Genomic DNA, 14741 nt, shown 5'->3' on the forward strand with positions numbered 1-14741 from the left:
AGGCAAAATTACCATTTTGCCCTTAACTTTTTCATAAATTTTAATTTCGTCCCTTGGCTCGGAAAATGAAACTTGTGCAATTTACTCTCTATTCCAAGCCTAACCAAAGTCCCATTACAAATTTTACAGCACATGTATTCATAAAAATTCAAAATTTTTCATCAAATTTCACAAGTTTATATTTTAGTCCCTAAATCATGTTTCCATCAAAAATCACTTTGTAAAAGTAGTTTATCTATCAACAACCTCTCATTTTCTACCATAAATTTCTAATTTTTAGCATGTACATCCTTGACCCATTTTCCATACTTTGATAACTTTTCAAATTAATCCCTCAAATAGAGAGATTAAGTTATCCCGGTTTCAAAAATGTCAAAATTACTAAAAACGGGACAAGAAAACTTACCCAGTTAAGCCTTGAAAGTTTTCCCTCTCTCTCCTAGGGTTTCCATTGAATTTTAGGTTGAAGATGACAAAAATAAGATGCTATTTTCTTTTCATCTTTTAATTAATTAAGTATTTTATAATTTCCAATTTAGTCCTTTCCCTTTTTCTATATTTCCATGGATGAGTCATCAAAAAAATTTTCACATACTTCTTTAATGGTCTAGTTACCATATAAGAACCTCTAGTTTTGAATTCCATAACTATTTGATTCTTATAGCTACTAGAATTCAGCTTTCACATTTTATGCGATTTGTTCTACTCGTAATTAAACACTTAATTGTTAAAATTTTCGTATCAACATTTTCACACGAAATCCTATTATATAATGAAATAAAAATAAACCTTATTTTCGGATCAGATTTATGGTCCTGAAACCATTATTCTGATTTCACTGAAAAATGGGTTGTTACATGTTATATACTATCTAATATTTTAATTTGAATCAAAGTTCCAGTAGGACAATCAGCTAGAATAAATAATAGATTGATTGGTTTCAAAGATGAAAATTCTTCTAGATGGTCATATAGTGGAGGCGTGCTCTAGAAGAAACCCAAGACATAACTAATAAGTAAAACTTCAAAAGGGATTTAGGTACTTAAAATTGAATTTTAAAATAATGAAAATAAGAGATCTCGATAAGCTATGTCAATTCGAGAAAATATGGAACCGAACAGTAAAAGTGGTCGACAATGATTTTACATGCAATATTATTTTTGAAATAATGAAATAAAAGGAGGATCTTGAATTAATCTATTGAGAAATATAGATATGGAATAAATTGATCAAAATAGAAAGATGCAACTCAAGTACAATTAAATTCGTGGAGTTCTTGGACCAGTAGTCCAAATATCTAAAGGTATAAAGTCAAGGAGGGTACAATTGAAGTAATTTTGCAAAAGTGGAATAAAATATGAAGTTTTTGGCTAAGTCTTGGCATTGATTATGAAAAGATATAATATTCTTTTGTGGTGGATGCAATAACCTTTAGATATATCATTAAATTGACAATTCATAAAAGATTTAACTTGCATCTAATGGTTATTGTTACAATCTTTTATGAATCACTATATAGTAAAATTTATACTAAAATCCTTGAAGGATTTAGGATGCTAGAAGTATATTGAAATTCTTGAGAAATTATTCATTTATATGAATTGAAATAATTTGAACATATGTGGTAAAATTGACTTAGTGAATAGTAGTTGAAGTAGGATTATAAAATGATCTAAAATACCTATTTTTGTTTTTTAAAAGAATCATGATTAAAGTTTGTTATGATTACTGTTGAATCTCCTGAAGAGATCAAAATATATTTCCCCCAAATTTTTCTCACTCATGACTTTAAAAGAATGGTAATATAAATACTTATCAAATACATTCAAATAATCATTTGAAAAACCAGTATTCAAGATTGAATACGTAGAATATGAGAAAATATGTGATGTTTTTATGAGGGGGATTAAATACATGTTGCACTCTTGTTCCCTTAACTAAGGTTTTGTCCCATTGAATTTTCCTGGTAAGGTTTTTAATGAGACAGCATATTATGCGTATTATAGATCTTGTACTCTTTTCCTTCATTAGGTTTTTATCTCATAGGGGTTTTCCTAATAAGGTTTTATCAAGGCACGCTATCTAGCAATTGACAACTAAGGAGGAGTGTTATGAATATCTTATTAAGTGGATGTCCATCATTATCAAGATAAAGTTTTGATATACTCTAAATTCTAATAGTTATTAGAATTAGATCTCTACTTCTTTTATACTTCTTATACCTATAAATAGAAATTCTGATGAAGCATTATAATCACCCTTTTTGATCAATAAAGTACATTCTCTGTTGCTTTCATATTTTCTTTGTTCGTTATTCTCCTCATCTCTCTTTATTTTATAACAAGTTAAATTTTTAAAATTTTTAAAAGAATAATTTTGGGACCTAAATAAGTTAATCAATTATTTAAGTTTATAATATTAAAATATATTATTTTTAATATTTTCTTTGAAAAAATTTTAAAATATATATGATTTTGAATTTATGCGCTCTAACATGGAATTAGCTATACTGTAATAAAATTTTAAATTGACATGTTTATTTTTTTTAATTTAACTAAAACAATTTCACTCGATTCGATTCGATTCGATTCAAATTTCATTTTACTTGACTCGATTCAAAAAATTTCAGTTCGAGTTAGGATGATAAAATATGACTCGTCAACTCAATTAATTCAAAAAATTTCACCCGATTCAACTCAATTCAATTGAACGCTCACCCTTATTGTAATGCATGCAAAATTTTAAACTGGTCTGATTTTTATCAAATCAATCTAAAATATTGTATATATTAATATTTATTAAATAATTTAAAATTGTATTTATTTGTTTAAAATTAAAAATATATTAAGTATAATAGATTGCATTTATTAAATAATATGTGACAAAGTTTTAAGACATTTATGTGTGAAAAATTTAGAGGTTCCACATAAGATTGTTTACATTTTTATAGCGGTTTTGTTCTAAATATTACATAATATAGGATGGGTTTATGGTTTGATTTACAATCTCTTTTGAGCAAATAGTTCAAGATAGATATTTTAATTATTTTTAAGGGTTAATTGCTTTAAATGTTTCCAATTTATTTTCATTACTAAATTTCAGAATATTTTCAAAATATTAATATCGTATCAATTAAGTTTTTATGTCAATTTAGTCATCAATTTAGGTATTTAATACTAGTTCGAACATGATGTAAAGCATATTTAGAACACGTAAATAAATTGCAAACACGTGTGCCTACGCATGAACAATTTAAGTTTAAAGCGTTAGAAGAATAAACAACGTTAATAAAATTTAGGAGGATTTTTTTTAACCCCTAAAATTTAAGTTATTTATGCAATAGTTATGTATGTGTTTACAATTTATTTTATATGTTTTAAATATATTCTTTGGTTAGAGTGAGCAATTAACACCAAACTATTGATTAGGTTGACAAAAAAATTGATTATATTAATATTTTAAACACTTAATTAAAGCTAGACTTGATTATGGATCAGCCCACCCGGCTTGGCCCAAAGACTTGCCCAAAATGTGTGAGGGTTTGAGCAAAAATATAGGTCTAAAAAATGGGCTTAGACAAAAAAATAAGGCCCATTTAATAAACAGGCCAAGCCTAGGATAATGTATTTTTGACCTGGGCCCGGTCCGGCCCAAATTCACTAAAAGACAAAAAAATCTACTCTTTTTTTTTCTTGAATGTTGTTTTTTTGTTGTTTTCTCCTTATTTTACTACCATTTTACTATTATGTTGCTACTATTTTATTGTTATTATTTAGATATTATATAAAACTTATTTTATTGTTAATTTTGTTATTATTTTAAAGGTATTTGTTAATTTTGTTATTAATTTAGAGGCATTTGCTTGTTAAGTTATATTTATCTTTGTATTATTTAAGTCTACATATTTTTAAAATTTATTTTTAATTTATTGAGAAATATTTATTTTGATATTTTTGTATTTGTGATGTATTATATATATGTAAAAATTATATAAAATAATATAAAAATTAATATGAGCGAGCCGAGTTGAGCTTGGGTTTTAGCATTTTTATCCAGGTTAGGCTTGGACAAAATTTTAAACTCATTTTTTAGGTTGAGCCTAATAAATAAGTTTAAATTTTTAATTAAACCCAGTCGAAACCTAATCCGGCCTGGCCATGGGCACCTCTAATTACAACATTGGAAGTTAACAATTTTTCATAAATATGAAATCTAAAATTAGGCCATCTATTAGAGAGGAATAATGTGAGGTGCATATGGGCTTAGAACGAGAAATGTAGAATCGGCCACGTTTCGGAAAGAAAGTAAGAGTATTGCACTTTGGACCGATTCTCTCCCGCCCCCACGCCCTTCCTTGGCTGTGCGCCTTACGACTCTCCACTATTATTACCCCTCTTGTTTTTATTTTCAATTTTTCTTTTCTTTTTATTTTGTCATATGAGAATTCATATGTACTTTTATAAATAAATATAAAACAAAAAATAATTATTTGATATATCAGAGTTGAAGTTAAAATTCCCATTATATTATATTATAATCCAATAATAAATATAAAGTAACTTTATTTAAGAGTTCAATAATATTAATTTTTAAAATTTCAAGTATAATATAAATAATAAAATGTAAATCAATTATAATCAAAGCTACTCATTATAAAGCACATTCAAATTAATCAAAATACATTCGGTATCAAATTAGAATAGCTTTGAAAAAGATTTATATAAGGTAAGGCTTGATTCTTAAACGCTCAAAATTCTAGGACCTTGATCTTTACCAATAATGTTAAGGTCTCATTGGTAATCTCGATATATTAAAGGGTTATTTAATTCATGGAATGTAATATTACCTTTTGTAATAGGATTATCAAAATGTAAAATTACTCAATACATTACTAGTTATGTTATTATCTTATTTAATTTATTTGATTAAAAATATTATATTATTACTATAGAATATTTTTTGGTTAAAAAGTAGAAATAAAAGCAAATTAGAAAAACTAGACCATCCCTTCTAACAAAGAGATCACAATCAGATATAACCCATAATCTCTATGTTGGACCAATTTGATCAAATGGTCAGCTTCCTGATTTTCCTCTCTAGAAATGTGCTTGATGTCCCATTGTTTAAAATGCAATAGTATTTGATGAATTCTTCGAACCAATGCAGAGTTGGACCCTTCAGAAGATCCTTTTTGAATAGCTATAACTGCTTCAAGACAGTCAGATTGAATTAATACACTGTCATATCCTCGCTCCACAATCTGAGATAGGCCTTCCAGAATACTCCACGACTCAGCATAAAAAACAAAATAGCTCCCCAAATATTTATTGTATCCAAGAATCTAATCTCCGCCCCGATCACGTACTATTCCCCCTGTCATCGTGAATCCAGCTTCATCCAGAACGGAACCATCTGTACTCAAAAGGACATAGTCATTAGTTAAAAAAGAAGGCAGAAACTTACCTTGTGGGTCGTTTGTCTTGCCCCATTTAGTAGAAACGTATTGTTTTGCCCAACTATATGACTCCTTGATAATTTCACTACCGCTCCATGAAGTATCTTGAAAAATGAAAATAGTGGTTTTTCCACAAGCGCTAAGCAATGATCCCAAACAGACAATGCTAGTCAACATCTCCCAAACGCTAATCTTGCTGATTTTGCAAATTTAGAATAAGCCACTCAAATAGTATAGATCTCAAAATGCATTTAAAATTCATCTTGTAAAATTAATTATACTTATGAAATTAAAAAGTTATGACAAGTATACGTATTTTTAATTTAAGTGTAAAAATTAGACTTATTAAAATTGAAGTCTTCGATAATTGAAACTGATGTAATTTAAAGATATAAAATATTAATGTTTATTAAAAATATATTAATATAATGGAAATTGATTTATTTTGTTAAAAAATAAATATTATTAATTCAAATAAGTTGTTCGTTAATTTCATATAATTGAGAAATCTTACATTACTTTACGAAGAGATGACATTAAAATTACTTCTATATTACCAAATTTTTGTATTATGAAAATTTAGCACAGTTAGAAAATATAAAATTACCAAATTAAAATAAGTTTAAAATTTCAAATAAAAAATATAATTTTGAAATTTTTATTACTGCAAAAGGTATAAAATTTCTATAAACAGTCCAAATAACAAGGAAAGAAGGCATAATAGTATAGGTTTAAATTTAAAATTTAGTTTTTATATTTTTGTTTTTATTTTTAAAATTTAAAGTTTAAATTTAATTGTTAATGTTGTTAAATTTTTTAAAAAATTTTGGCTCACTATAACACTAATTTTTAGTTGTATCGTTACCGAGTGAGTACTTTTTATTATTTTAATATCACATTATCAAATTTAACAAAAAAATTAACATTATTAATATTAAACTTGAGTTTAAATTTTTTAAAATAAATAAATTAAATTCTTGAAAATAAAATTATAAAACTAAAATTTAAATTTATGAAAAGTATGTAACTTTAAAACATATTTTAATTTAATTATGAGAAGAATGTACAAAATGCGCGCGTGGTGGTAATCTTCTAGAAAGATTCTCTGGGACCTCATCTCCCTTGATTTTGCTCCCTCTATGATTAGAGTAAAAAGGAGAGGCTATTTTGCATCTCAGTCCCTATACATTTTGAAAAATTAAATTTAACTATTCTACTTTTAATCTCTTGAATAGTCTGATTTAAAATTTTAATATAAAATTGATTGATAAACCTTTTGTTAACTTTTATTAAATTTGAATGTGCCTTTAATTTCTTTAAATCAATCATTGAATATTGAAATATCGTATATTCGAATATAGCGTAAATTTATTAATTAGATTTAAATTAAAAAAAACATAGACTAAATTTCTTGAAAAATAGAGATTAAAAAATATGTATAACTACAAATGCATTAAAAGGAAGCATTTTATGAATTCTTTTTAAATTTTATATAATTTTTCTTACCTTCTAATTAGGAACATGAAAATTTAATTTTTTTTATAGCTACAAGTATCATAATTCACTTTATTGTTTGAGACTAATTCTATTTGAGTAGTAGCATTTAGGAGAAATCTTTCCAACAGTGATAATTTCAGAATTTGAACTCAGTCCAGATACTTGAAAACAAGTCGACTCTACTCCTTTCAATAGACTATCAGTGAAGATGACAATTTATGAATTGCTTTCAAAGTGGTCCATATTAATTTCATTTTATGTTTTAGATTTTATATTTTAATTTCCCCCTAATTTATTTTATACTTCTATCCCTTATCCTACACTCTCATTTCCCATTATTTTATTTTTATTTTTCGACCCTTTCCAAATGCAACTAAGCTGTTGAACATAAGAGAACATTGAGCTTAGAAATTGAGTGACCTCTTTTGTAGGGTATTATTGGTAGTATGGCAGGAAGTGTTAGTTGGAGCAGGGAAGAAGAGAAGGCATTTGAAAACGCAATAGCAATGCATTGGATAGAGAAAGAGGAATGTGAAGAGCAATGGGAAAAGATTGCTTCAACGGTTCCTACTAAAAGTCTTGAGGAATTGAAGCTTCACTATGAATTATTAGTGGAGGATGTTACTGCAATAGAGGCTGGTCATGTCCCACTTCCTCGTTATAAAGGAGAAGAACCTTCCTCTTCTGCTAAGGATCATTTTCATGGACCTTCCATGGCTCCTAATTCTGATAGGAGATCCAATGCCGGTTACGGAAATGGGTTTTCGGGGTTAACCCTTGATTCTACCGGACATGGAGGGAAACAGAGTTCGAGGTCCGACCAAGAAAGAAGGAAAGGAATCCCATGGACTGAAGAAGAGCATAGGTATTCCCCTCTACTACTTCTTGTCTGTTTTTCTTTTTTTTTCTTAAATACTGACTTAAGTATTGGAACGTGACTCGAATTAAGACTTGAGTGCCCTAGGATTTGGGGTCTTATAGAAAATAAAGATATATGTAATGTGACAAGCAACATTACATGTGTTATTCAGGTTATTTCTACTTGGTTTAGACAAGTTTGGGAAAGGAGATTGGAGAAGCATTTCAAGGAACTTTGTGATATCGAGAACTCCGACGCAGGTGGCTAGCCATGCACAAAAGTATTTTATACGCTTAAATTCGATGAATAGAGACCGGCGGCGGTCCAGCATCCACGACATCACGAGTGTTAACAATGGGGATACATCTCATCAAGCGCCTATCACCGGCCAACAGGCTAACACAAATTCACCCGGTGCAGCGGTCATAGGGCAATCAGTGAAGCACAGGGCTCATCCGCATTTGCCGGGTTTAGGCATGTACGGAGCGCCTGTTGGGCGGCCGATTGCTGCTGCTCCAGGGCATATTGGATCTGCTGTAGGAACTCCTGTTATGCTTCCTCCTGCTCACCATCCTCATTCCCCTCCTCCTTACATTGTCCCTGTTGCTTACCCCATGGCACCACCTCCTATGCACCAATAAGTTCAAAATTCAATTAATGATTTAAAGGTAACCTAACAAGTTGTGTTTTTGTGAACATGAAAAATATGCAGAAGGAATAAAGCAGATGAGAGAACTCTTCGTTTTTTGCTGTAGTTATCCATTTTTCTGACTGCAAAAAAGGCACCTGTTATTTGACTACAAAGTCCCCTTCCCAGATGAGTCTTTTCACTAAGCGAAGCAATGAAACTGGCTTTAAAAAAATAGCCAGATGGGTTATTTTGGGCAAATAAGTGTTGTGTATGGCTTCCTCTCATGATAAAATGTAAAAACAGTCTTATTTAAAGGCTTGTATTATTCCTACGGGTTCAGTAAAGCGCTTTCAATGCTTTTGTTCTCCATAGTGACTGCAACTTTGGGAAGCTTGAACTTAGAGTAGCCCAATAGTAGTACTTCATTCGAATCTTCAAACAACAAAGTTATCGGCTTCACAACAATTCGAGGCCCATATGAACACCGCCGCCGCCATATAAAAGGTCTAGGAAGGCTTTTAGGCCCTTGGGCAAATGAAGACATAAAGCCTCTAATTTCACTCCCTTTTAATTTAGTCCCTAAACTATTATTTCTCAATTTCCTCTTTCTTTCCAATCAACCCTTAGCGTAATTTAATATGCAATACCACAAACAAATTAGCATGATAAGAGAAAAATAGCAAATGAAGGTACAATTAATATAATTAAAATGTATAGACAACATGAGAAAATCAAAATCAAATTTAAATTTAACACATCACTAAGCACATGGTTGAATAATCAAATCAAATGATTGATATTTTTTCAAATAGTTCCTGACTCGTACAATTATTAAAAATTTAAATTATTAACTTAATTGATATAAATGTTATTTCAATATAAGAGGATGTGAATTCGAAAATAAGATCGTGAAAAAAAAAAAAAACTAAAAAAGGACTATTAATATATAAAAGAAAATATTTATGAATACCAAAGACAAAAACTAGTGGCCCATGGATACATTTCTACCTTTGAATTTGACCCAGAACTCATGGGTAGCTTCAGATTTTTTTAGACCCAGAACTCATGGGTAGCTTCAGATTTTTTTATTTCCTTTTTGCAGTCACAGCCCTTCCGCTTAATTCAAACATTTTCTCTTCTTTATTCCAAAACCCACCTGGTCCTTGTAATGTTTTGCCGATTGCCGCCGCCACCCTGATATCCATCATTATTCACTCGATAATTGATGGAGACTATGATAAAGAAATATCAGCAGAAATTCAAGAAAGCAAAAGATGAAATGAGTAAATGGGACGACCTTCAATCTCGCTTAATTTCCCACTTTCGAAATGCTTCTTCCATTATTTCCAGATTACAGGTCTGTTATCCCCTTTGTTTCTCTCTTCCAAATTTTGTTTATTTATTTTAATTCCTTCAAAAAACAGTTTTTTTGTTTTGGTGATCAGATTATTCAAAACTCTAAAAACTATGCCAGTTTAAATTGTGTTGGAGGAATGGAAGCTGCAGTGATGCAAAAGCAGATGGATTCTTTGCAAACCATTTTACTTTCCATGAAAAATACAATGTAAGTGTTTAAGTCTCTGTTTCTATTTGCTTTTTGAGAATATAAATGACACTATGATTAATTCATTGAATGATTGATTGAAGCTGGCAAACAAACAAGGCTAAATCTTAGGTTTGAACTTTAGTTTTAAAAAGATTTTCAGGGAGGACTTTCGCGGTGTTGTTCTTTCCCTTGAGAAGGTTCAACATGATGGTAAACAGCTAGCAAAAGGTAGCTTTAATCAGATGAACAAGAAACAACTGCAACATAGAATTGGCGTAAAACCGACTCTTACAAATTGCATAGATGGGCTTGTACTTCTCCATGAAATCTATCACGACGAGTAATTAACTGTTTCCTCTTTCAAAAATTTCCCGAGAATGTATTCTTTTCAATATGCTGCAAGTAGGAATGTGTTTGGACCTATTTATGTTTCCCTAGATTTTTCATGATTGCACTTTTCACTGTCTGTGGTTTGAACAACTTGCTTTGATTGGCTTTTGGTCAAACTCTGAGGTAGCAAGATTCTAAATGACTGATTGTTTTGTATTTGCTAGGTACCTTCTTAAATCATCATTGGTTTCTGCACTTTCAGCTCTTGCCTTGAAACCCAAGTAAGGAGAACTCATTATTTTGCTTTTGCAATTAAAAAATGTCAATAAAACTGACCTATTGTTGTATTTTATTTTATTTTTTTCTTGCTAAAGGCTCCATATGGGTTCAACTGCAGCCCTGTAAGGTGCAAGGGCACCTTGCCAAAGCATTTGGGTGATAAGGTGGGTATGGTGAACTCATTCCCACTGTGTTGCACCCCTCATCAATGATTGGACACCCTTAATGAGTCCAATAGAATATGGTGGTCGCAAAACATGATTGTTTTTTAGATTGAAGAAGTATGATAAGTAAAATTTACGTTCATCTAAACTTAGTTTCTATAGCCTATGTCTTTAGCTTGCCTACTTTTTGTCATGTAATACATGGAATAATACCCATGTAAGCCCTCGAACATCACCTTGAACTTGAAAATAAGCTCCCTATCTTTATTTCATGGAACTAGGGTAATAAGTTTTTATTTTTTTTTGTAAATTTGTAATGAGAACCTTGACATTATAAAATATAATATTTTCTTGAAAACCTTCTTTTGTTGACTCATGTAATCTCTAAAAATTGCTAACATGAATTTATTTGGATGAACTAGATGACAATTACTTGAGAGAATCCTATTTTAAATAGTGTTGGCAATTGGACTTTATTTGCCCATTTTCAGTTTTAATGAGTAGGATTACAATGAAATGAATGTTCATAATCTTAATCCACGCAATGACATATGGAGATGTTATTTTTTGATGTTATCCTAATAATTGTGCTTAGTTATACTTTTTCCACGTGAAAATATGATTTTTTGTTAACTTGCTTCCTGGTTTGTTAAATTTATTTAAACTTGATTAAAAAAAAAAGGGAATTTCTTTTACTACATTCTATAATTCATGGATTTGTAATGGTTATGGATCTTTCTTGATGTTGCAGTTCTGGTGATCTGGGTGCCCTTCACCAACTTTTGGCTGATCAACCCAATATATTAAACGAGGAAGGTACATTTTGGACAACGCATAACTTATTTTTTATGTTTTTAGCTTTACTTACCTTTCTGATCAATGCAATATACTAAAAAGGAAGGTAATATTCTGGAAAAGTTAGTCATGCTTACCTTTAGCTATCCTGATTTTCTGTAACAATCAATTTCTTATAATCATAATTATGGAAAGACACTAATAGATGGAGACTGTTGTTCTTACCTATATGATATCCTGGGTTATCGAGTTAACTTCCTATAAATTCATGTCTAGAATAAAATCATTATCAGGTATCTAACCTTGTCAAGTAAGCATTTCCATAATTCCACCTTTGATTTGTACACTTTAAAAAGAATGAACCCGCAAGGATTTGGACTGCTTAACAAGAATCTCTGATCCTGCTGAAACAGCTGCACATTAATAGCAATCTTTAGTCCTTTGATAGATACTGAAGATACTGAATATTAATATTAGTTATAGTCAAATTAGAAGTTATCTCAATCCTCTTGCGTTATTGAATGGAACAAATTTCTATTTAGCCTTCTTTGGAACTTTATACCAAATGCCGCTATACTAGCTTCAACTAATCAAATAATATAACCACAAATTTTAGCTTTATACTGGCAGTTATTGTGATTTGTTTGCTATATGGAAGTTTGACTTCTATCTTTTCCTTTTTAGAATTCTTTTGCACCATGGTGATATAAATTATTTTTATTTGTTTTTCTTATTTTTTCAGTTTGATGATATTGTATTTGTGCATATTAGTTTCTAACTTCTGCTTCTTATATTCTCGCTTTGCAGTACAATACATATTTGACATCGTATTTGCGGAAGAGATATGTTGATTTTATGCATGTCTGTTATAGAGCCAGTAGTGTACTTGTATCTTGCTACTGAATTTTTTTAATCTTGAAGCTGTGAACATCACAATATTTGATTCTTCATATAAAGCATGGTAATTGGAAGCTTTCTTTCAATAAAGAGTTAATTGTGACCATCATTGTTTGATCATTGATCATCGTGTCTAGTTATTTGGAAACTATTTAATGCATAAGTTGGAACAATATCTTCACATTTGATTGTATATAATTTGCAAAAATACTAAATCTTGCAAAAGAATTGCTTCTAAGGTTTACCATTTTCTTATGGAGCGATGTATTTATGTTTGAGGTATGACTTCTCTTGTATTTTGCTAATCATAATTGTGCATATGTCACGAGGCTAGAACTTAAGTCTTGCAAATCGCGCGGTCTTAGGCAGAAACTTAGTTTCAAATTCACTTAAGTTAGCTTAACTTTAGAAAAGTGAGAATTCAAAAGAAAATTCTTTAAGGCACTAGGATAAAGTGAAGCCAACTCGAAAGGCAAAGAAGCTACGAACGAACAGAAAAGCAACAAACACCAAGTATTTGAGTAAATGCTCTCAAAATCTTTCTATTAATTTGGATAATTACAATTGAGTGAGTAGAAGACTACTATTTACAATTGAGTTCCCCCAAATCTAAGGTACAATTTAAATTACATTGACAATCGAGATTAAAACCTATTTACAAGATGAGAATTCTAAGAGATTTAAACATTATACAATTTTTATCTTTTAGGATTACAAAATATTCACCATGGTAATTCTAGTATTATTGGAGTGTTTTATTGGGCCACCAATTTTTCAAGTAGATGAGATTTTTCATATGTTTCATGAACGGGGCAGTTTAAGTTAGTCAAATGAGCACCATTTATTCAGTTGATCTCTGTAGGCGATTTTATGTAATGGTCATGAGCATCGATTTGTAGCTTGTGACATTCTCTGCTACCTATTCTCATGATGCCCTCGTCACATCCTTGAAATGATGTTGGTTTAATTTGTCTTGAAATTGCTTCAATGCCTCGGCTGATTCTCAACCAGTCTCCCAGTTTGGTAGTCTCGCCCCTCAAAACATTTGCCTCAGCTTATATCTCTATCATCGTCTAACTCGAATAGTTTCTTTCCTTTGTACATCTCGTTCACAAGAGTCCACTGTTTTTACTTGCTTTATTTGTGACTTGTCTCGATTGGGATCCCTTGATCCACATGAAAAGACTTTGACACACCCACATTGAACATTGGGTTGAGTATTGTAGCTAACTCTGGTTTGTAAGCTCCTCAACTTACCCGCTTCAGAATTTTGAAACGACCCTTGTGTCTTTGCCAAACCAATGGTAAATCATAATTAAAAACACTAGGAAATTGTTTGAGATGTATCTTTCTCATAACCTTTACTCTATTTAACTGCTTAGTTTGTATTATCACTTTTCTCATAAAGTTTGATGCACAACCATCCATTTCATAAGTGGTAGTCTTGTTGATAACTCAATAGGGTTTATGTCGGTTTGTTGCCCTTTTAACATTTTCAATGGGGTATTGTTAGCACTTGGATCTATCAAGTTAATGTTTTTACCATAATGAACATCCTCTACTAGCTGGATTGTCAATAATACCTTGGTTCCACCTTTTCCATCATTACTCACCGGCACAATACATTGTCATTGATGAGTGTCCAAGATACATATGCAATCAGAAAAAGGAACCAACAAAACATTAATCTTGTCATTGGAATTTAAGCCAAGAACAAAGTCGTAATCATCTAAATGAATTATCTCAAAGTTTTCATTGCCTTTCCACTAACCAGTTCGTAGTTCAACTCTTTTCACTCAGTTGAGACCTCTTTAGAATTAACAATCTTGGTCTTTTTAGTCAATTTGCTAACTAAGAGACCAAGCTTACCTGCGGCTTATTTCGACATGAGCATGTCTGATGCCCTCATATGAACAAGAGCATTCATTCTTTGACTTGCGATGTTGATGTCCACAAATATTAACCATTTCTGTTTGTGATCTCCCTTCGCTTTCGTATAATTGAGTATCATTGATCCAAACCTTAATGCCTTATCCTCAATAGGCTCTGCTTAATCTTCTTTACTGATCACAGACAGCTTAGACTGCTCTGAACAGTTTCACATCTTATGCGGACTACAACATAAGAAGCATTGTGTCAAATTTTTCAGATTTGTTGTTGGAATTCAACTTCCCATTATGTGGTTTTCCGTTGCCACCATTTCCACCATTGTTTTTAACATGTGTTTCTTCATCTCTCTTATAATTACCCTTCTCTTTGGGCTTGGAAAACTCTAACTTGTCATTTTT

At 30.6% G+C, this 14741-nt stretch overlaps 2 protein-coding genes across 8 annotated transcripts; both read left to right on the plus strand.

Moving 5' to 3' along the window:
* Positions 1–7065: 7065 nt before the first annotated feature.
* Positions 7066–8809, plus strand: LOC108472670 (transcription factor MYBS1). Its single transcript, XM_017774223.2, has 2 exons — positions 7066–7817; positions 7984–8809. Exons 1-2 carry the CDS (start codon positions 7399–7401, stop codon positions 8450–8452), a joined length of 888 nt encoding a protein of 295 aa, XP_017629712.1. The 5' UTR covers positions 7066–7398; the 3' UTR covers positions 8453–8809.
* A 607-nt stretch (positions 8810–9416) lies between these two features.
* LOC108471242 (uncharacterized protein At5g43822) lies at positions 9417–12543 on the plus strand. 7 transcript variants are annotated; one of them, XR_008270933.1, is made up of 7 exons: positions 9417–9799; positions 9867–10006; positions 10131–10328; positions 10543–10599; positions 10693–10761; positions 11513–11577; positions 12364–12543. XR_008270933.1 is itself a non-coding variant. In XM_053019230.1 (6 exons), exons 1-6 carry the CDS (start codon positions 9668–9670, stop codon positions 12405–12407), a joined length of 636 nt encoding a protein of 211 aa, XP_052875190.1. In that variant the 5' UTR covers positions 9420–9667; the 3' UTR covers positions 12408–12543. The 7 variants fall into 7 exon arrangements, 6 of the variants coding, with proteins under 6 accessions (XP_052875190.1, XP_052875191.1, XP_017628356.1 ...); XM_053019230.1 differs by lacking the exon at positions 10693–10761 and having other exon boundaries at positions 9420–9799; XM_053019231.1 differs by lacking the exon at positions 10693–10761 and having other exon boundaries at positions 9421–9799; positions 10149–10328.
* Positions 12544–14741: the final 2198 nt, after the last annotated feature.

This window comes from Gossypium arboreum, chromosome 9 (assembly GCF_025698485.1).
Source record: "Gossypium arboreum isolate Shixiya-1 chromosome 9, ASM2569848v2, whole genome shotgun sequence".
Taxonomy (NCBI): domain Eukaryota; kingdom Viridiplantae; phylum Streptophyta; class Magnoliopsida; order Malvales; family Malvaceae; genus Gossypium; species Gossypium arboreum.